General features: G+C 38.5%; 1 protein-coding gene across 1 annotated transcript in view; it reads right to left on the bottom strand.

Annotated features, from left to right (window-relative positions):
- PLOD2 (procollagen-lysine,2-oxoglutarate 5-dioxygenase 2) overlaps positions 1–24,358 on the bottom strand; it is a gene marked incomplete at its 3' end in the record, with an annotated part of 224,728 nt that overhangs the window by 51,343 nt on the left and 149,027 nt on the right. Inside the window, exons 5-7 of the mRNA XM_006088668.3 lie at positions 17,308–17,420; positions 15,263–15,326; positions 13,212–13,309 (exon numbers count right to left, since the gene is read on the bottom strand). Of these exons, the coding sequence (XP_006088730.3) occupies positions 13,212–13,309; positions 15,263–15,326; positions 17,308–17,420 (275 nt within the window). The remainder of the gene's footprint in view (positions 1–13,211; positions 13,310–15,262; positions 15,327–17,307; positions 17,421–24,358) is intronic.

Raw genomic sequence — 24,358 nt, forward strand, 5'->3', positions numbered from 1 at the left:
TAAAAGCAGCAAGAGAAAGAAACTCCAGTTCCCTACAAGGGAATACCCATACGACTGTCAGCTGATTTCTCAACAGAAACTTTGCAGGCCAGAAGGGAGTGGCAAGAAATATTCAAAGTGATGAATAGCAAGACCTACAACCAAGATTACTTTATCCAGCAAAGCTATCATTCAGAATTGAAGGTCAGATAAAGAGCTTCACAGATAAGGAAAAGCAAAAGGAGTTCATCACCACCAAACCAGTATTATATGAAATGCTGAAAGGTATCCTTTAAGAAGAGGAAGAAGAAGAAAAAGGTAAAGATACAAATTATGAACAACAAATATGCATCTATCAACAAGTAAATCTAAGAATCAAGTGAATAAATAACCTGATGTACAGAATGAACTGGTGATTATAATAGAATCAGGGACATAGAAAGGGAACGGACTAACTATTCTTGGGGGGAAAAGGGGTGTGGGAGATGCGGGAAGAGACTGGACAAAAATCGTGCACCTATGGATGAGGACAGTGGGTGGGGAGTGAGGGTGGAGGGTGGGGTGGGAGCTGGAAGGAGGGGAGTTATGGGGGGGAAAAAAGAGGAACAACTGTAATAATCTGAACAATAAAGATTTAATTAAAAAAAAAGAAAACAATATGGGAGGTTAGTGGGGCTGTCAGTTATTTTAAAAATTATTTTTTAAAAATATATTTTTATTTATTTCAGAGAGGAAAGGAGAAGGAGAGATAAAAGCAACAATGATGAAAGAGAATTATTGATTGCCGCTTCCTGCATGCCTCCCACTGGGGATCAAGCCCACAACCCAGGCATGTGCCCTGACCGGGAATCGAACCATGACTTCCTGATTCATAGGTCAACGCTCAACCACTGAGCCACACTAGCTGAGCTAAAAATTATTTTAAAATTGTTCTTCCTAATAATAGCATGACATTTAGAGAAAGTAACTAAGTAAGAAATTAACTGCCCTAGCTGGTTTGGATAGAATGTCAGCCCTCGAACTGAAGGGTCCCGGTTTGATTCTGGTCAAGGGCATGTACCTCGGTTGCAGGCTGGATCTCTGGCCATGGTCGGGGCATGTGCAGGAGGTAACCAATTGATGCGTCTCTCTCACATTGATGCTTATCTCTGTCTCTTCCCCTCCCTTCTACTCTCTCTAAAAATCTATGGAAAAATATCCTCAGGTGAGGATTAACAACAACAACGAAAAAGAAATTAACTCATTTTTATATACTTTGGTCTATAAACACACTACAAACAATTTATCATGTACAGTTTATATGTCTACAGTAGTCGTCCCCTACGCATAGTTGAACTTTCTGGGGTTTCAGTTACTCTGGTCAACCTTGATCTGAAATATTAAAAGAATCATTCCAGAAATAAATAACTCCTAAGTTTTAAATTGCACATTGTTCTGAGTAGCGTAATGAAATATGCCATCCGGCTCGCTCCTGCCTAGGACGTGAATCATCCCTTTGTCCAGGTATGAAACCTGTATACATTCCACACCTGTTTAGTCACTTAACAATGACCCTCAAATGCAAGAGGAGTGATGCTGGTAATTTGCATGCGACCATGAGAAGCTGGAAGTGCTTATTTAAGTGAAAGGTGTGTATGTGCAGGAAAAACACACAGTATATATAGGGTTTGGTACTATTCACTGTTTCAGACATCCACTGAACAAATGGCCTAGGTTTTATTGAATTCAATGTTATGGCACAAAACCCACTGAAATTATATTGATCCCTCAATCAATAAAATAATAACTAAAATTAACTTATATAACTCATATAAAAATGTTTCACTTGTTTATGGTTGTTATATCTAAAGATTAATCTACTTTCTTTCACTGTTAGCCTGTACACAGGGAAAAGCATGATATATTCATGTACCTATATTTAACTTTAACATGATATTATTAAGTATTAGCATTAATTGAATGCTTTTTATATAGTCTTTTCTCAAAATTTTATATTATACCAAATAATAAAAGAAAACTTCATTTTTTGATGCCAAATAAAATCACCAGAAAATAGACTAGCTTGGATCATGTCAAGAAAATATAACAGGATCATCATACTGATTAAAATGTCAGAAACAGAGGGGAACCAAGATGGCAGCATGGGTAAATGCCAGTACCACCACCTCCCACAACCACATCAAAATTACAACTAAAATAAAGAACAACTATCATTCAGAACTGCCTGAAAGCTGACTGAATGTAAGTCCTACAACTAGAGAAATAAAGAAGAAACCACATCAAGACTGGTAGGAGGGCGGAGGCATGAAACAGGCTGGTCTGACACCCAGGTGTGACTTTTTTTTTAATTGGGAGGAATATCTTGGCTGCAGAGGCCGTGTGAGGAGCAAGGGTCCCAACCCCACACCAGACCCCAGCTGAGGGTTCCAGAGATGATAAGAAAAGTCCCCATAACTCTGGGCTGTAAAAACAAGCAGGGATTGTGGCTGAGTGGCATGGAGGCTGCTGGAGACCCAGGTGTTCTTCTTAAAGGGCCAACATACAAACTCACTTGGACTTGATTCCTCTAAGCTCCAGCACTGGGTGGCTTTGGGGGACACAGGTACATATGTGGAGGAACTGGATTATCTGGCATTGCAGCAGGAATTCCAGGGGAGTTTTCTTGCAGACAGAGGTGTTCACAGGGTTCCTGTGCTGGGACGTCCCCATCACAGAGCTGACTGGCAGCCATCTCTGAGTTCCTATAATCCTGTCTCAAGTGTTTGCTCTGCCATGGTGATTCCCTGAGACTCTGCCCATCTAATTTGCAGCCCCACCCAAACTATTTGCAGCAGCTTTTCCATTTGAAGAGTCTGTCTTGGCACTGGCTTTAGACTTTGCTAAAATTTCTTAAATAAGCAGCAGGTGGCATCAGCATACCCCAAACCTATTAATAACATACCCAAGACCTGACACTAACCCCAGACTGCCATGCTTCACAGCTTAGCCTTACCAGGGCACTTCACAAGGCCAATACAAGGAATATCCATCTGCAGACCTCTCTGTAGCTCCTGCCTGGTAGTTTCAGGCAGTAGATGACTTTGCACCTCCTGGGAGGCCACAGAGCCAGTGAATAGAGTGGCCAGCTTCAGACCATACCAAATTACAACCCTAAACATCCACAAGTGACACACTCAAGGGGCAGATTCAGTGAGCACCAAAACCCCACTGAAGCAAGCCTTAATCCTAATCCATAGGGGTGTCTCCTGCACAGTTACTCTTCCACTGCAGACACAGCTGGTCCTCACAGCCAAATGGCCTGAAGGTCAATTCCTCCCAATGATGCCAATAACAATCAAGGTTCAACTACAACATTGTGCACACAGCAGCACATCTTGAGTGCTCAGCTCAGGTGACTGGGGCCCTACAGGACACCTACTACACAAGGGAACTCTACCAATTCCAGGAGATATAGCAGCTCTACCCAATACATAGAAACAAACACAAGGAAGCAGCCAAAATGGGGAGACAAAGAAGCATGTCACAAATGAAAGAAATGGAAGAAAACAAACTATTGGATACAGAGTTCAAAACCACAGTTATAAGGGTACTCAAGGATCTTCATGAGACTTTCAAGGATCTTAGAGAGAATGTCAAAGACATGAAAAAGGACCAGTCATAAATTGAGCATACACTAACTGAAATAAAGAATAACTTACAGGGACTCAACAGTAGAGTAGAGGATTCTGGGAATAAAATAAATGATTTGGAATATTAGGAAGCAAAAAAACAACAACACCCAATCAGAAAAAAAAGAGCCCTGACTGGTTTGGCTCAGTGGATAGAGCGTCGGCCTACGGACTCAAGGGTCCCAGGTTCGATTCTGGTCAAGGGCATGTACCTTGGTTGTGGGTACATACCCAGTGGGGAGTGTGCAGGAGGCGGCTGATCGATGTTTCTCTCTCATCGATGTTTCTAACTCTCTATCCTTCTCCCTTCCTCTCTGTAAAAAATCAATAACATATATTTAAAAAAAAAGAAAGGAAAAAGAAAAAAAGAATAAAAAAATATGAACACAGTATAAGGAGCCTCTGGGACAACTTCAAGTGTACCAACATTTGCATTATGGGGGTACCAGAAGAAGAAAAAGGAGAGCAAGATTATGGAATATTATTTGAAGAAATAATGACAGAAAACTACCCCTACATGGTGAAAGAAATATACTTACAAGTCCAGAGAGTCCCAAACAAGATGAGCCCAAAGAGCCCACATCAAGACACATCAAAATTAAACGCCAATGGTTAAAGACAAAGAGAATCTTAAAAGCAGCAAGAAGGTTGAGAACCACTGCTATAAGAGATGGCAGAGTCACCTTACTGTCTCCATCTTCTGAGACACATAGAGAAATCTATAACAGGGTCAAGTAATATCTATTATCACAGTGACATTTACATAATGTGTTGTGCTTTCACAGGTACTCATCTAGATGTGATTGTAAAATAATTTCATTAAATGTGATATTGCTGATGGGCACACTATGAAGCTAAACATAATTGGGAGACATTTTCCTTGTCACTCTTTTGGTCTTTGGAGATGCAATAAAAGATCCCTTGTTAACCTCCTAATAAACTTTTAATCTGGCAAAAAAAAAGCAGCAAGAGGAAAGCAGTTAGTTACCTACAAGGGAGTGCCCATAGGACTGTCATCTGATTTATCAACAGAAATTTTGCAAGCCAGAAGCGAGTGACAAGAAATATTCAAACCGATGAATAGCAAGGACCTAAAATCAAGATTATTCTACTCAGCAAAGCTATCATTTAGAATTGAAGGTCAGATAAAGAGCTTCACAGATAATAAAAAGCTAAAGCAGTTCATCACCACCAAACTAGTATTACATAAAATGTTGATGGTATTCTTTAAGAAGAGGAAGAAGAAGAAAAAAAAACCGATATAAAATATGAATATTCAAATGGCAATAAACACATATATATCAACAATTGAATCTATAAATAAAAAAAAATGAACAAGAAATCTAATGAACAAAATAAAAGAGAATAAAATAGAATCAGAGGCATGGAAACATGGAATAGACTGGTAAATTTCAGAAGGAAGGGGGGGTAGACTAGAAGAAGCAGAGGACCAAATTAGCAAATTAGAAGACAGGGAAGCAAATGACATACAAACTGAACTGCAATTGGAAAAAAAAATTAAAAGACAGGAGGAGAGCCTAAGGGAGCATTGAGACATGAAACAAAGCAACATATGAATAATAGGGGTGACAGAACGACAGGAAGAAGAACAATGGTTAGAAAACCAATTTGAAGAAATAATGTCAGAAAACTTCCCTGATGTGGGGAAGAAAAAGGTCACACAAGCACAGAGACTACCAAACAATATGAACCCCAAAATAACCACACCAAGACACGTCATAATTACGTTGGCAAATATTCAGGACAAAGAGAGAATCGTAAAGGCTGCAAGAGAGAGACAGAAAGTTACATACAAGGGATCTCCCATTAGATTATCAAATGATTTCTCAACAGAAACACATCAGGCCAGAAAAGAATAGAAGGAAATTTACAAAGTGATGCAAAGCAAGGAATGAATACAAGAATACTCTATCCAACAAGGTTATCATTCAAAATTGAAGAGGAAATAAGGAGCTCCACATACAAAAAAAGGCTAATGGAGTTTATTACAACCAAGCCAGCAATTCAAGAAATGCTAAAGGGATTGGTGTAAAAAGAAGAAATAAAACGGGAAAAAGAAACAGACACAAAAATAAAAATGGCTACAAACAAGTACTTATCGATAATAACTTTAAACGTAAACTGAGTAAATGCTCAAATCAAAAGACATCAAGTGACTGAATGGATAAAAAAAAAACATGACCCATATATATGCTGTCTACAAGAGACACACCTTAGAACATGAGACTCACACAGACGGAAAGTGAAGGGATGGAAAAATATCTTTCAGGCAAATGGAAATGGAAAAAAAGCTGGGGTAGCAATATTTATATCTGACAAAATACACCTCAAAGTGAAGGTCATAACAAGAGATAAGGAAGGCCACTTCATAATACTAAAGGGATTGATACAATAAGAGGATATAACCCTGATAAACATATATACACCCAATGCAGGAGTACCCAAATACATAAAAACAAACAAACAAACAAAAAAACAACTCCTGGAAGACATCAAGGGAGAGATTGACAACAATACAATCATAGTAGGGAACTTTAATACCCCACTGAAATCACTGGATAAATTCTCTAGACAAAAAATCAGCAAAGAAACAGCCATCCTAAATGACTCACTAGATCAGATGGACTTAATTGACATCTTCAGAACATTTCAAGTTCTTCTCAAGTGCACATGGGACATTTTCAAAAATAGACCACATATTGGGTCACAAGCAAAGTCTCTCCAAATTTAAGAAGATTAAAATCATATCAAGCTTCTTCTCAGACCACAATGGCATAATATTAGAAATCAACTACAATAAAAACAATCACAAAAATTCAAACACTTGGAAGCTGAATAGCATGCTATTAAACAATTATTGGGTTATCAAAGAGATCAAAGAAGAAATTAAAAACTTCCTGGAAATGAATGACAATGAAAACACCAAATCCAAAGTTTATGGGACACAATGAAAGCAGTCCTGAGTGGGAAGCTAATAGCTCTACAGGCCTACCTCAAAAAAACAAGAAAAAATGGTAGTAAAACATCTAACTCTACCACTTAAAGAATTAGAAAGAGAACAACATGAAAAGCCCAGAGTGAGCAGTTGGAAGGAGATAATAAAGATCAGAGCAGAAATAAATGACATAGAACAACAACAACAACAACAACAACAACAACAAAGATCAATGAAACCAAGAGCTGCTTCTTTGAAAGGATAAACAAGATTGATGAACCTCTAGCCAGGCTCACCAAGAAGAAAAGAGAGAGGACCCAAATAAACAAAATCAGAAATGAAAGAGGTGAAATAACAACAGACCCCACAGAAATACAAAGGATTGTTAAAACTAGTATGAACAACTCTAGCCCAACAAAATAGAAAACCTGGAGGAAATGGACATATTCCTAGAAAAATACAACCTTCCAAAACTAAATCAGGAAGAATCTAAAAATATCAATAGGCTGATAACTATGGAAGAAATTGAAGTAGTCATCAAAAAGCTTCTAGCAAACAAAAGCCCAGGGCCAGACAGCTTCATAGGGAAGTTTGATCAAAAATTAAAGGAAGAACTAAAACCTATACTCCTCAGACTACTAAAAAAAATTCAAGAGGAAGGAACACTTCCCAGCTCATTCTATGAAGACAGCAATACCATATTACCAAAACCAGATAAAGACAACATAATGAAAGAGAATTGCAGGCCAATATCCCTCATGAACATAGATGCCAAAATCCTCAACACAATTCCAGCAAATCAGATCCAGTATTACATCAAAAAGATGACCTAGTAGGATTTATCCCGGGGAAGCAAAAATAGTACATTATCCACAAATCAATAAACGTGAAACATCACATAAACAAATTGAGAGATTAAAATCACATAGTCATAGCAATTGATGCAGAAAAAGCATCTGACAAAATCCAACACCCTTTCTTGATAAAGACTCTCAGCAAGGTGGGAATAGAAGGATCATACCTCAACATAATAAAAGCCATATATGACAAAACTACAGCCAACATCATACTCAATGGGCAAAAACTAAAAGCACTTCCCCTAAGAACAGGAACAAGACAGGGATGCCCCCTCTAACCACTCCTCTTCAACATCGTACTAGAAGTACTAGAAATTGTGATCAGACAAGAAAAAGAAATAAAAGGCATCCAAATTGGAAAAGAAGAATTAAAACTGTCCTTATTCGCAGATGACATGATACTGTACATAGAAAACCCTAAAGACTCCATCAAAAAATTATTAGCCTTAATAAATGAATTCAGTAATGTAGCAAGATACTAAATTAATGCCAAGAAATCTATGGCATTTCTGTACACCAATAGTGAACTTACAGAAAAAGAGACTTAAAAAAAATCCCATTTACCATCGCACCAAAAAAATTAAGATACCTAGGAATAAACTTAACTAAGAAGGTAAAAGACCTGTACTCAGAAAACTACAAGACAGTGAAAAAAAAGAAAGAGGAAAGCATAAACAGATAGAATAACATACTATTGTCATGGTTTGGTAGAATCAACATCATTAAAATGTCCATACTACCCAAAGCAATCTATAGATTCAATGCACTCCCCATTAAAATACCAACAGCATATTTCACAGATTTAGAACGAATTCTCCAAATACTCATCTGGAATAAAAAAAGACCCCGAATAGCTGCAGCAATCCTGAGAAAGAAGAACAAAGTAGGTGGGATCTCAATACCAGATATCAAGATGTATTACAAAGCTACTGTTCTCAAAACTGCCTGGTACTGGCACAAGAGAAGACATATGGATCAGTGAAATAGAAGAGAGAACCCAGAAATTGACCCAAACCACTATGCTCAATTAATATTTGACAAAGGAGGCAAGAACATACAATGGAGTCAAGACAGTCTCTTCAATAAGTTGTGTTGGGAAAATTGGACAGATACATGCAAAAAAAATGAACCTAGACCACCAACTTACACCATACACAAAAATAAACTCAAAATGGATAAAGGACTTAAACATAAGATGGGAAACCATAAAAATACTAGAGGAATCCACAGGCAGCAAAATCTCAGACATATGCCTAAGCAATATCTTCACCGATAGAGCCCCTTAGGGCAATGGAAACTAAAGAGAAAATAAACAAATGGGACTACATCAAAATAAAAAGCTTTTGTACAGCAAAAGAAACCATCAACAAAACAACAAGAAAGCTCACTGCATGGGAGAACATATTTGCCAATGCTATCACTGATAAGGGTTTAATCTCCAACATTTACAGGGAACTCATACAACTTAACAAAAGGAAGATAAACAATCCAATAAAAAAATGCACAAAGGACCTAAATAGACTCTTTTTGAAAGAGGACATACAGAAGGCTGAGTGTCATATGAAAACATGCTCAAAGTCACTAATCATCCAAGAGATACAAATCAAAACAACAATGAGGTACCCTCTCACACCTGTCAGAATGGCTATCATCAACAAATCAACAAATGACAAGTGCTGGCGAAGGTGTGGAGAAAAAGGAACCCTCATGCACTGCTGGTAGGAATGCAGACTGGTGCAGCCACTATGGAGAACAGTATGGAATTTCCTCAAAAAATTAAAAATGGAACTCCCATTTGACCCAGTGATCCCACTTCTAGGAATATATCCCAAGAAATAAGAAACACCAATCAGAAAGGATATACACACCCCTTTGTTCATAGCGGCACACTTTACCATAGCTAAGATTTGGAAACAGCCTAAGTGCCCATCAGCAGATGAGTGGATTAAAAAACTGTGGTACATCTACACAATTGAATACTATGCTGCAGTAAAAAAGAAGGAATTCTTACCATTTCCAACAGCATGGATGGAACTGGAGATCATTATGCTAAGTGAAATAAGCCAGTCAGAGAAAGATAAATATCACATGATCTCACTCATTTATGGAATGAACAACATAAACTGATGAACAAAAACAGATCCAGAGACAGAGAAGCATCGATCAGATAGTCAAACCTCAGAGGGAAGGTAGGGGGAGGGATCAACCAAAGGACTTGTAGGCATACATATAAGCCTAACCAATGGACAAAGACACCAGGGGGTAAGGGCATGAGGGGGGGCAATAGGGTGATAAGGGCACATATGTAATACCTTAATCAATAAAGAAATAAAAAACATCAATGATGAGAGAGAATCATTGATCAGCTGTCTCCTGTACACCCCGCCCCCACAGAGGATTGAGCCCACAACCCGGGTATATGCCCTAATTGGGAATCGAACCATGACCTCCCAGTTCATAGGCAGAACTCAACCACTGAGCCAAGCCACTGAACCCCGCAGTAATTTTACAAGTATTTCGTCTTTCCAGAAAAAAACCTTTCTTACCACTCTCAAGAATAATGCTAGATCATTACATTGTTTAGACTCTGACATTCTAATTCCATTTATTGAAACGCTAATATAGGGTACATAAGTGCTAAACCCCAGGAAAACAAAAAGTTAAGGGAATATATATGAGTTCTGTAATTCTTAGGCTAAAGCCCCAGTAAGTGAGACTAAAAATCAGGTAAATTCTATCACTGTCCAGTGTGTGGTATGTACTTGATGGACAAAGTTCCAGATATTATAAAAGCATACATAGGAGTAAAGACTAAGCTGACACTAAAAGATGAACAAGATGGAGTAGGTTGGTAAAGGAGTGGAACTGGGGGCAGAGGCTTCCAGAATGAGTGATATGCATGTACGAAAGACTTACAGAAAGAAAAAAAACATGAAAATTTTGTGAAGTTCAAAGTAATTCAGTATGGCAGGAGCTGAGAAAAAGAATGATTGTTTATGAAAACTGTGTGTGTGAATATTTATTGTGCTAGGAGTTGGGTATGGGATAGTAGATGAGTGATCACTAAACAGGAGCAAAGTTTTAAAAGAGCCTTATGAGATAAGTTGAGAATTAGGAACTTTACCTAAATCCATGGAGGGTGCTGCACAGGTGAGTAAAATGATTGGCTTCTACTTCAGCCAAAAACTCGTGTTCTACCAGTGGTCGGCTAACTCATTAGTCAACAGAGCCAAATATCAATAGCACAAGGATTGAAATTTCTTTTGAGAGCCAAACTTTTTAAACTTAAACTATATAGGTAGGTACATTGTTATTAACTTAATTAGGGTACTCCTAAGGCTTAGGAAGAGCCACACTCAAGGGGTCAAAGATCCGCATGTGGCTCGCGAGCCGCAGTTTGCCGACCATGGTTAGGCTACTACTGTACTGGTGGGTGATTGTTACTGGTGGGAGGTTGCAGGTGGACTGAACTAAGGAAGTTGCCATTGGCACTAAGAAAATTAGATCAACCACCATACATAGCAGTTAGAAAGAATAGCACTTGGATTGGGAGAGGGAAGCAACTACCACTAAAATAAAACCCAGGTTCTGGTTAACCAATTGGATGGAAGAGGAGGCAGAGCTTAAGGTGCTGAGCTCCAGGTCTCATATGACACACAAGGAAATCTACCAACTGGGTATTCAGACCTGGAGTTCAGGAAAGATACCAGGAGTTAGTGGCAGGATCTGCAAATCATCAGCCTTGAGAGAAGATTTGCTGATGTGGGAGTGAAGCAAATTACCCAAAAATGTGTGCAGAAGAGAAAAGGAAGATGTCTCAGATAGATACTGTGGAACTCTTAACTAAAACAGTATAGGCAGAGGACCATTCACCCAAACCCATTGCCCTCCACATAAAAAAGAAAATATTTTAAAAATATATAGTAAAGCAAGAAAAGAGAAAGATTGAAGAGGAAAAACTAGAAAATTAGTAGACAGATCAGCAGAGCATCATGGAAACAAAGGGAAAGAATATTTCAAGTAGGACCAAATGAGATCAACACTGTTGAAAGCTATCTTTGGGTGAATTAAAAATGAGGGCTGACAAGTGTTTTCTATTCATCAAGGATATAACAACCCACAGGACCTGGAGGCTCATTTCCTGGTGGGTGGGAAGGTGCATGGTAGCTGTGAGTTGTCTCCACTTTAAAGAAGCAGCCTGGTTGTGATGTGGAGGAGAAAAGATAGGAAGGCTGGAAGGCAATGTGGATTGAGGGGGATATTATAGTTTGTGTTGGCTCAGTTTTGTTTTGTTTAGAGGATGGGAAATATTTGAGGGTCTTTAAAATGGTAATAAGAAGGATAATGCACCTGGGGAAATTGATACATGATAGAGCCGGGGTCCTCAAACTACGGCCCGCGGGCCACATGCAAATACAAATATTGTATTCCCGTTTTGTTTTTTTACTTCAAAATAAGATATGTGCAGTGTGCATAGGAATTTGTTCATAGTTTTTTTTAAAAAAACTATAGTCCGGCCCTCCAACGGTCTGAGGGACAGTGAACTGGCCCCCTGTTTAAAAAGTTTGAGGACCCCTGCGATAGAGAAAGGAGAACACATGGGAAAGCCAGCTTTATAGGAGAACTGGAACAGGACAGAAAGCAAGGTAGAACGATTAACTAGGAGAGAAGGGGAGTCTACTTCCATTTTGATGTTGGAAACACTGCCAAAGTGGGTTTTCCCTTGAATTTCTTCCTATGCATATGGCTTTTACTGGAATTCTGACTACTCACTTTTCTGAAACAGCACACATCTCCCCATCTTGGTCTTCCCACAAAGCAAATCTATTTGTAATCTCTTTTCATATACTTATGAGTAAAGCAGCCAACTCAGTATCTCAGAACATGGTTTTAAGCGCACACATACACACACACACACACACACACACACACACACACACAATCATGTTCCATTTTAACTGGATACCAGCAATATGAACTTTACCAACTAACCTATACATTTGCAGTCAATTACATTTTCAGCAAGCTCAATTATATACACTTGAAAAGCATCCAAAATTTCATTAGTCAAGTTGTGTTTGTCAACTATAACCCAGGTTGAAAATAAGTGCAAAAGGAAGCATTCTGGGCATATAATTACACCTCAATCTTAGCAGAGTTGATACTTTAAAAAATGGTGACACAGGTGAAACAAATGATCCCTTAACAACCTCAATTATTCCTATTAAGAGAGGATACCCTATATCAGTGGTTCTCAACCTTGGCTGCACATTAGAATCACCTGGGAATCTTTTTAAAATCCTGATTTCTGGGCTTCATCCTCCGGAAATTCTGTTTCTTTGTTACTAATGTTGTGGCCCCACCCCATAACAAAGAAACAGAATTTCCGGAGGATGAGGCCCAGAAATCAGGATTTTAAAAAGATTCCCAGGTGATTCAAATGTGCAGCCAAGGTTGAGAACCACTGCCCTATATGAAGGAAACATGGCTCACTCTCCAGTTAGCTGTTATTATTAAACACTGAAGTGAGATGTGTTTTAAATAGCATAAAAAATTATCACTCTGCTGAGAAAAAGTCATCAGCTAATCTAGATTAAATCAGACAATATACTGTGTAAAAGATAAAGCCATTAAATTGTTGGCACCAAAATAAAGCCTCTTAAAGATATTAAAAAAAGAAGCTGTTCTACATATTGCTCCATAGTCTATCTCCAAAAAATAAGAAAATAGGGAAAAGTCACTGTGACTCACCTTGGTGGGTCCATTTCCATTAATTGCCACTGGTAATGTTTCATAAAATACATTCTTAGCTCTGGCTTTGCCATTTTCAAATTTCAGAACAACCTCATCTGAGTTAAAAAGAAAAACAGGTTTTAGTAATTTAAAATGTGCATGTATATTCATATATACATATGTGTGTATATATATATATACACATATATATTTTTTCTTATTGTTATAAATTTGCTCATGCATGCTATCATGTGCTACTACACTTGTAGTAACTTGGCCTACTCCAAGTCAACAGATACCCAAATGACAAAGAATAAGATTCTGAGTACCTCACATACTCCAACCTGGCACCAGCAGACTGAGGTGCTGAGCCACTGAAGTGTCTGGTGGAAGGAAAGCATCTTTGCAATCCTGCCTCCGCCTCCTGATAGTAATGTGATCTTAGAAGAGTTAAATTATTGTCACAATTTATTCATCTGTAAAATGGGATCCTTGCCTGCCTTTCAAGGTTATTATAAAGGTAATAATAATATATGTAAGGCAAATAGAACACTGACTGGCACAATAAGCAAGGTTTCTACACTTGGCCATGACTGATAGTATTTCCAGTTCTTGAAAATCAGGTTTACTGTGGAAAGCATTATGGAGTTAGCTCAAAAAATTAAAATTGCAACTGCCTTATGACCCAGCAATTCCACGTCTGGGAATAAATTCAAAGAAACCCAAAACACTAATTTGAAAGAATATATGCACCCCTATGTTCACTGCAGAGTACAAGAGTCAAGATTTGGAAGCAGTCTAAGTGTCCATCAGTGGATGAGTGGATAAAAAACCTCTGGTACATTTATACCATGGAATACTATGTGGCTGTAGAAAAGAAGGATCTCTTACCCTTTGAGACAGCATGGAGGGACTTGGAGAGTATCATGCTAAGTGAAATAAGCCAGTCAGAAAAAGGCAAGTACCATATGATTTCATTCATATGTGGAATCTAATGAACAAAATGAGCTAAATAAGCAAAATAGAGACAAACCCGTAGATAGAGAGCAAGCTGACAGCTGTCTGAGGTGTAGGCGGGGTGGAAAGATTGAACACATAAAAGACAAAAAAAGAGAGAGAAAAAAACTCACAGACATGAAGAACAGTGTGGTGATTACCGGACAGGGGGGAGGTGGAGGAGGGTAAAGAGGGGATAAATGGTGATGGAAAGAGACTTGAATTGGGGGGCAGGGGGAGCAGTGAACACACAATGCAGTATACAGATGATGTGTTATAGAATTATGCACCTGAACCTATATAATTTGTTAATCAGTGTCATCCCAATAAATTCAACAAAAAGGAAAAGAAAAAGTCAGGCTTAATGTAATTCCAGTAATATACAAGTCATATGGGAGCAGAGAGGTATTTTTATTTGTTTTCAGATTCCTTCCCTCACTTCCTGAACACTCCAAACTAAATTCTTTCCATTCTGAGAAACCTGTTACTCTATGTACTGCCTTGAAGAATCATATTGAATTGCAAAGTATTTTTAAATTTTAAGTATAATTTATTAATGAATTAATGTATGTTGATATTTAATGTATTGATTAATTAATTTTAATGCATTAATGTATTTCATCAAGATATATGTCTATTTAGGAAAGCACACCACACACACACACACTCCACAATGAATGTGCCCAGTTATCAGGTACTTTTCAGCTAGATAAAAAATACTCTTATACTCTACTATTCCTGAGTGATTCTCAATACAGGGAACTTATAATGAAAAATGTGTAACAGTAGGTATAATTAATTTAAAACTACATCTATAGTCCCAGATGGTGAGATACTAAATTCTATGTTACCTAAGGCAAGAAGCTTATCTTTTTTTGCATCACTCTGAGGCAGTGATTTGAACTGAATGTATTTACTGCATCAATAAGCTCAAGTCCAGTATATTTTAATAGTTGCAATATCTACACAGTAAACCTTAGTCATAGCCCCAAAATGGATATACCAAACAGCAGCAGTTGAACACACAGATGTCCATTTGTATCCACGAGCAATTCATTATATTGGAAGCATACCTACAGCTCCATTTAAAGTCTGAAAAATTTTGCATTTGTGATCCAATGTGATGTTAAGAGCTTCCTAAAATAAGAACAGAGATAATATTAAAAACGACAATGGAACAACAAACACTGTATGTTAATATAGTTTGTTCTTTAAAAAAATTAAATTCCATACGTAAATTATTCCAGCAATATTTTTCAGAAAGATTATAATTTTACTATTGATTAAATTAGAGGATAGAATGTATGGGAAAGCATTCATGCTGTTTTCCAAGTATTTCCACATCTCTACCTTCTGACTAATTCTGACCAGTGAATTGTTAGCAGAAGTAAAATGAATCACTTCCCATCTGGAGATGTCATTGCCAGTTGGAGACCCTAAGTGTGCTACTTCTCTCTGGCACATGAACCAGCAAGGTTGGAGATAGCTGCTTTATCAGCTAGGGCCCCACTCCCCTCTACCAAGTGACTACAATAAGCAGGAACCCCTGTTAAGCTGTTGAGCTTGGGGGTTATTATTGCAGCATAAACGGCCTGATTGCCAACAGGCTGGCAATTAATCTGCTTTACAAACCTTATGATTCTCGCTCAGTCCAGTGTGGCTCAGTGTTTGAGCGTTAACCTAATGAACCAGGAGGTTGGGGTTCAATTCCGGAGTTGCTGGTTTGATCCCCAGTGTAGGGTGTGCAGGAAGCAACCAATCAATGATGCTCTCTCATCACTGATGTTTCTATCTCTCTCTTCCTCTCCCTTCCTCTCTGAAATCAATAAAAATATATTTTAAAAAACCCTTATGATTCTCAATGCAGTTTTTCAGCTACATTGTTCTTCACAATAATATTCCTAAAAGTATTGTGCATGCTATTGTGTATTGAAACTTTGTGCTCCTCAAAATTCCTATGTTGAAGTTCTAACCGCAATGAGGGTTAAGTTCAGGTTATAAGAGGGGGTCCCTCATGATGTAAATTTTGCCCTTATGAGAAGAAATTAGTGTTTACACACCTGTGCTTGCCCTCCCTCTCCCTTTCCTTCTCCCTCTGTCTGTCTCTTTCTTCCTCTATCTATCCCATGTGAGGACCAAGTGGGGAAGAGAGTTTTCATCAGAAACTGACTATGCTAGCAACCTTATCTCAGACTTCTAGACTCTTTGAAAACAATTTTTTCTATTGTTTAAAAAACCATCCAGTCTATGGTATTTGGTTATGACAATCCAAGAAGACTAAGACGTATACTGAGCATACTCTTATGCTTAGAGAGAAATTTAAACAGGATTTAGACAACCAAAAATATTATAAACACAACAGTGAGGAAGAACCCTAAGCAAAGACAACTAAATAAGACTCAAAGCACTTTCCTAGTTGAACTACAAGAAAAGATGAGCAGCATGCTGCACCCACATTAAGAGGAGGTTTCTCTCCAGATGAGAGGCCAAATCCCTCAGGCTTGCCGTGGCAGGCACACAGAGGGAAAGTAAAATATAGAGATGAAGAAAAATAGCTTAAGAATGGAGTTTCTTAAGTATTAAGTGTCTAATGAAAATATTTAGGTCACTAAAGTACTTATCTAAGAAACAGAAACAATATAGCTGCAAATTCACTGTAAATGTACTTTTAAGAAAACCTTGTTTCATAATGACAGCACCCATGAATACACAATTCAGTAAATTCTAGAACTGTAACAGTTATATTAGGTAAATATATTAAAAATATTGTTAAAATTGAGCTTTGGTTATACTTTTCTCCACAGTTTCATTTAAATCAATCTCAGGACTGCTATTTGCCCCAACATCACTCCCCTCCCCCCTTAATTACAGAATTCAGATTTCTAGCAAGATACACATACTACAAATAAAAGACAGCATTTCCTTTGCATATTATATGTAGCCACACAAATATGTTGCAGTCAAAGAAAAAATACAAGGAAGTATTTTGTGAGAAGGGAGTTGACAAAACTGAGATGGTCCCTTATTTACTCTTCTGCCTGCTAACTGCCGGGAAGCTCCAGCAGCCTTCCTGGACAAGGGGGTTACATTGAAAATGGGAGCAGGAGCTATTACATACCCTCTTCAGTGGATCAATGTAAATTTTAGTATAAAATAGCTGATCATCATCATTATCCTGAAGGTTCCACTGTTGAACTATACGGTTGATATATGGAGCATAACCAATAAATCCTGCAATACAACAGAGAGAGAATATAGAATTTAGTAGTCAAAGACCAAAACTCATGTGTATGTTAATTCTATTGACCAAACACACAGTTATAGAACCCATTAGGTCAAATCCTTAGGCTGGAACATCTCAGCTCATCATGAGAGAAATATGAGTTATTGAGACTCCTTTGTTTTATATGTAAATTGCAATAGAGTGAGTTTTAATATCAATTGCAAATCAAAGATTCTTTCAATAAAAAAGCCCCAAAATTAACTTATACAAGAGGGGCAACTAATATGTTCCAGTTACTAGGAAAAGAATAGACTAGAGAAAAGAATGCTCTTTCTGGCCTTCTAAAATGCTCTTCTTGGATCCTTTATACAGTATTCACTGTTTCTGAAACAGAAAATCTCTACCACAGTTGTTTTCCTGTCTGTACCAGAGATGTTAACACAATCAAATGCTGGATTTGTCACCGACTATAAACATTTCAAAGGAATGTTATATCTAGGACATTTTGGTAATTTTTCCTTTACTTTAGCTAGTCATTACAGTACCTGCTAAGCCATTTTCTGGCTAGCTTTTGTGTGTCATAGTCTGGAGAAAGGAAGTCTAAAATAGGATTGTTCCCTTGGCCTTAGAACATAAGCATTAAGTTTGCCAACAAAAACTGTCTATTAAAAACACAGACAGCAGGATCATTTTTCCCTTGGTTGAGTCTTCCTCTGAGTTTCAGAAATGCAGCCAAACAATGTCTCATTGACATGTAATACTTTTTAAAAGAGACCAATATTACTCCTCTGAATTAAAAGAAACTGAATTTTACCCTTAAAATTAAAATTTTATCAAAAGAATAAAAGAAATAAGTCCACCAATTTTACTGCTACCTAGAGAAAATAAGACAAAATAAGAACATGGCTAAACCAACCACTGGTTGCTCATTTTAATTATTTTTACCAAATAAGAAAAAATCTTAAAACACTGAAAAATGGAAACTATGAGTGAGGAGTAAGTCGATGCTGCACAGACATACACACAGGAACAAACTGTAATTATAACTAAAATACAGAAAAACTTCCTGAATAATCAACAGAAGACTTGATGAACAGAACCCTGATCCTGAGGATGAAAAGAGGAAACCGAATAGAGATTGGTAGGAGGGGAGGAGGCACTGGTGGGCTGGTGGGCTCCCACAGATAACAACTGAAGTTCAGGAAAGATATCTCAGCTGTGAGGGATTGCCATTGAGAACTCTGGAGTCTAATCCCCAAGCTGGGACCCCCAGCAGAGAGCACTAGAACTGAGAAGAGTGCACACATAACAGATGGCTGTAAAAAGCAGTGGGGTTGCTGTTTTCCAGGGAGATACAGCTGGAAATTCAGGCACCCTCATAAAGTGCCAACACACAAAATTCCCTGTGGAGCCAATCACCTTGTGCTCTGGCAGGGGGAGGGCAGAGTGGACTGGAGTTATGTGAGCAGAATCCAGGATTGGGGGCTTTGGGGTTAGATCTCAGAAGGCAGAAACCTTAGTCTCCTGTGCTGACTCATTCATTCACGCAGACATTGGCTATATAGGTGGCTTTGCCTTGGGGAAAGACAGCTGATGACCACCCTATTGGAAAACACCTTGCCCCACCGGGTGGAATTTCTGAGATCCATTAATAGACTGAGAATAACAGTTAGCTTCCACACAGAAGCAATTGCCCCACTCTGTGAAAAACTATCACCACACCTAAGAATGATTGCCTGAGGGCTATTCAAGATGGAATCCTATCAGTCTGTAGGCAGAGGCAGTCTCTGGAGGCTTTGAGTATTTCCCTGATCTAATTGAGTATTTCCCAGTCTAATTAGCATTTGACACTGCCCTGCACTAGAGATTGAGATGTAGCAGATCTCCCTAATACATAGTCACAAACCCAAAAAGGCAGCAAAAATGAGGAGACAAAGAAACAACCCACAAATGAAAGAACAAGAGAATTCCCCAGAAGAAGAGATAAATGAAATGGAGATAAGAAATTTATCTGATACAGACTTCAGAATAATGATGGTAAAGATGCTCAACAGCATGAGAAAAGGTATAGTTAACTATGAAAAAAGAAATAAAAAATTACATAGCAAAAATAAAGAACACATTGCAAGGAATACACAGCAGATTAGGGGAATCTGAGGATTGAATCAGTGAATTAGAAGACAGTGTTGAAAAAAAATCACTCAATCAGAGAACCAAAAAGAAAAAAAAATAGGAGGACAGCTTAAAGGAGTTGTGGGACAACGTGAAATGTAACAATATTAGAATAGCAAGAGTGCCAGAAGAGGCAGAAATGGAGTAAGGTATAGAGAAAGTGTTTGAAGAAATAATGGCAGAAAATTCCCTAACATAGTAAAGGAAAAAGTCACACAAGTCCAGGAGGCACAGAGAACCTCAAGCAAGAAACACAAAAAGGCCCACACCCAGACACATCATAATTAAAATACCAAAAATAAAAGACAAAGAGAGAATCTTAAAGGCAGTAAGAGAAAACCAACCTGTTACCTACAAAAGGGCTCCAATAAGGCTGACACCGATTTCTTATCAGAAACTCTGCAGGCCAGAGGGAATGGCATGAAGTACTCAAAGTAATGAAAAGAAAGGATCTGAAACCAAGATTACTATATCCAGCAAGATTATCATTCAAAATAGATGTTCAAATAAAGGGCTTCCTGGACAAAAAAAGGCTAAAGGAGTACATCACCACCAAGCCAGCATTACAAGAAATGCTTAAAGGGACTGCTGTAATGAAAAGAAGAAATAGAGAGAGAAACCTAGGCATACAGAATTAAAATGGAATGAGATTCTGCCCCCACCCTCTTTACTGGGTGTTTGGTGTTTGTATTTGTTTGGTTTATCTATTGGTTCTGTGGTGTTTTCTCCGTGTGTGTGTGTGTGTGTGTGTGTGTATTCTCCTTTTTCTTTTCTCTCCTATCTTTTTTTTTCTTTCTCTCTCTCTCTCTGTCTCTTAGATATCATTTGTACTCTCTTTTCTCTCCCCTAATTCTCTTTTCTCAGGTGGTCACTTATATTGGGGTTATCGGTGTCGTGAGTACATTCATGCTTTGTTCCCCTTGAGTCATGTCTTGTTAAGGTGAATTTTATCCTGTCTGGCTAAAGTGCTAGAGAGCAAGCCACATAACCAGATACCTGGGGAGGAGGAGCAGCTACGCCTGCAGCTCACTCCCGTCCAAAGAGCAGCAGCCGTGCAAGCAGACCACCGCCATCTGAGGAGCAGCAGACTTGCAATCAACCTGTCCAAGTCCAAGGAGCAGTAGCCCCACAAGCAGCCCACCACATCAGAGGAACAAAAGCAGCGTGCAGCCAGCCCCCATTCAAGGAACAGCAGCCACGTGAGCAGTCAGCCCCAGTTCAAGGAGTAGCAGCTGCGTGTATAGCCCGCCACCATCCAAGGAACAGCAGCCTCGTGATCAGCACACCCTCTGTCTGAGGAACAGCAGCTGAGTGAGAAGCCTCCCCCCACAAGCCAGAGGAGCCACCACAGATGTGAACAGCACCCACCAGAGGAGCTGCTGCCAACTGAGGAGCAACTGCTACCACAACTGCCCGAGGAGCAACCGCAGCCCAAGGAGCCACAGCCACCCAAGGAGCAGCCCCTGAACGACTCAACATCTAGATCTGTCGGTGAGATCAAACATGGGTAGACAAAGAAACCCCCAAAGGAAAGAAGAGGACTCGCGAGAAAAGCAGCTAAGTGAAACCGAGGCATGCAACATGTCAGAAAAAGAATTCAGATTAAGGGGCCTAGAGTGCATAAACCAGATGGAGGAAAAAATCAACAACTTATGCAAGAATCAAGAAGAAACAGATAAAAAAATCAACAACTTATGGAAGAATCAAAAAGAAATGGATGAAAAAATCAATAACTTATGTTATTGCCCTTATAAGAGTGATATAGCTGCAATAAAAAACACCATTGAAAGTTTCAACAGTAGACTAGAATTAGCGAATTAGAAGACAGGGAAACAAAACACACCCAAACTGAACTGCAACTGGAGAAAAAAATTAAAAGACAGGAGGAGAGCCTAAGGGAGTTATGGGACAACATGAAATGAAACAACATACGAATAATAGGGGTGCCAGAACAACAGAAAGAGGAACAAGGGTTAGAAAACCTATTGGAAGAAATAATATCAGAAAACTTCCCTGAGGTGGGGAAGAAAAAAGTCACACAAGCACAGAGAGTCCCAAACAAGATGGACCTGAAAAGACCCACGCCAAGACACATCATAATTACCATGGCAAATGTTCAGGGCAAAGAGAGAATCTTAAAGACTGCAAGAGAGAGATGGAAAGTTACATACAAGGGATCTCCCATTAGATTATCAAATGATTTCTCAACAGAAACACATCAGGCCAGAAAAGAATGGACGGAAATTTACAAAGTGATGCAATGCAAAGGACTGAATCCAAGAATTCTCTACCCAGCAAGGCTATCATTCAAAATTGAAGGGGAAATCAGGAGCTTTGTAGACAAAAAAAGGCTAAGGGAGTTTATCACAACCAAGCCAGAAATGCAAGAAATGCTAAAGTGACTGGTGTAAAAAGAAGAAATAAAGAGCGAAGAAAGAAAACAGGGACAAAAAATAGAAATGGCTACAAACAAGTACCTTTCAATAATAACTTCAAACGTAAATGGACTAAATGCTTCAATCAAAAGACATCGAGGGGCTGAACGGATAAGACAACATGACCCATATATTTGCTGTCTACAAGAGACCCACCTCAAAATAAGGGACTCACAAGGACTGAAAGTGAAGGTATGGTAAAATATCTTTCAGGCAAATGGAAATGAAAAAAAAGCTGGGGTAGCAATACTTATATCAGACAAAATAGACATCAAAGTGAAGGCCATAACAAGAGATAAGGAAGGCCACTTCATAATACTAAAGGGATTGATACAACAAGAGAATATAACCCTGACAAACATATATGCACCCAATGCAGGAGCACCCAAATACATAAAAAAAAAAACTCCTGGAAGACATCAAGGGAGAGATTGACAACAATACAATCATAGTAGGGGACTTTAATACACCACTGGCATCACTGGTTAAATCCTCTCGACAAAAATTCAGCAAAGAAACAGCAATCCTAAATGTATCACTAGATCAGATGGACTTAATTGACATCTTCAGAACATTTCACGCCAAAGCCACGGAATATACATTCTTCTCAAGTGCACATGGGACATTTTCAAAAATAGACCACATATTGGGTCACAAGCAAAGTCTCTCCAAATTCAAGTAGATTGAAATCATACCAAGCATCTTCTCAGACCACAATGGCATAATATTAGAAATAAACAACAATAAAAACAACCCAAAATACTCAAACATTTGGAAGCTGAATAGCATGTTATTAAATACTGATTGGGTTACCAATGAGATCAAAGAAGAAATTAAAAACATCCTGGAAACTAATGACAATGAAAACACAACAATCCAAAACCTATGGGACACAATGAAAGCAGTCCCGAGAGGGAAGTTTATAGCGCTACAGGCCTACCTCAAAAAAAACAAGAAAAAATGGTAATAAATCATCTAACTCTACATCTCAAGGAATTAGAACGAGAGCAACAAGAAAAGCCCAGAGTGAGCAGAAGAAAGGAGATAATAAAGATCAGAGCAGAAATAAATGACAGACCAATAAATGACAGACCAATAAATGACAGACCAAATAAATGACAGACCAATAAATAAGAGACCAATAAATGACAGACCAATAAATAAGAGACCAAAAAAACAATACAGAAAATCAATGAAACCAAGAGCTGGCTCTTTGAAAGGATAAACAAGATTGTTGAACCTCTAGCCAAGCTCACCAAGAAGCAAAGAGAGAGGACCCAAATAAACAAAATCATAAATGATAGAGGCAAAATAACAACAGACCCCACAGAAATAAAAATGATTATTAAAAAATACTATGGACAACTCTACTCCAACAAATTAGACAACCTGTAGGAAATGGACATATTCCTAGAAAAATATAACATTCCAAAACTCAATCAGGAAGAATCTAACAATATCAATAGGCTGATAACTATGGAAGAAATTGAAGCAGTCATCAAAAAGCTTCTAGCAAACAAAAGCCCGGGGCCAGACAGCTTCATAGGGCAGATCCTAGCTGACCTCTGGGCCATGGGCAGCACCTGGGCCCCCACTTGCCTTGCCCTGGTGCAGCCAACTCACCTACTCCACCCTCCTGCCATGGTTCGGGACCTATTGGGGCTTGCAGCGCCTACACTGCCGCCGCTGCCAGTGCTGTGTCGCCAAAGCCTGCCATGTTCTGCGCTGCCCCTGGTGGTCATAGCATGTCATAGCGAGTGGTCGAACTCCTGGTCTCCTCATCAAACGACCGCCCGAGGGGACAATTTGCAAATTAGACTTTTATTATATAGGATGTTCTTAAACAATGAATGGCTTACCAATGAGATCAAGAAAGAAATAAAAAACTTCCTGGAAACAAATGAAAATGAACAAAAAACAGCCCAAAATCTCTAGAACACAGCAAAAGCAGTCTTGACAGGGAAGTTCATAGCACTACAGAACAACCTCAAAAAAATAAGGAAAATTAAAAATAAACTATTTAACCCTACAACTTAAAGAACTAGAAAGAGAACAACAAGAAAAGCCCAGAGTAAGTAGAAGGAAGGAAATAATAAAGATTAGAGCAGTAATAAATAACAGAGACTAAAAAAACAAATAAATAAAAAAATCCTGTAAACCCAAGAGCTGGTTCTTTGAAAGGATAAACAATATTGATGAACCATTACCCACCAAAGAGAGAGGACCCAAATAAATAAAATCAGAAATAAAAGTGGAGAAGTAACCACTGGCACTGTGCAAATACAAAGGATTATAAGAAAATACTAAGAACAACTATATGCCAACAAGCTGGACAATGT

The sequence above is a fragment of the Myotis lucifugus genome, unplaced genomic scaffold (genome assembly GCF_000147115.1).
Source record: "Myotis lucifugus unplaced genomic scaffold, Myoluc2.0 scaffold_50, whole genome shotgun sequence".
Classification (NCBI taxonomy): Eukaryota; Metazoa; Chordata; class Mammalia; order Chiroptera; family Vespertilionidae; genus Myotis; species Myotis lucifugus.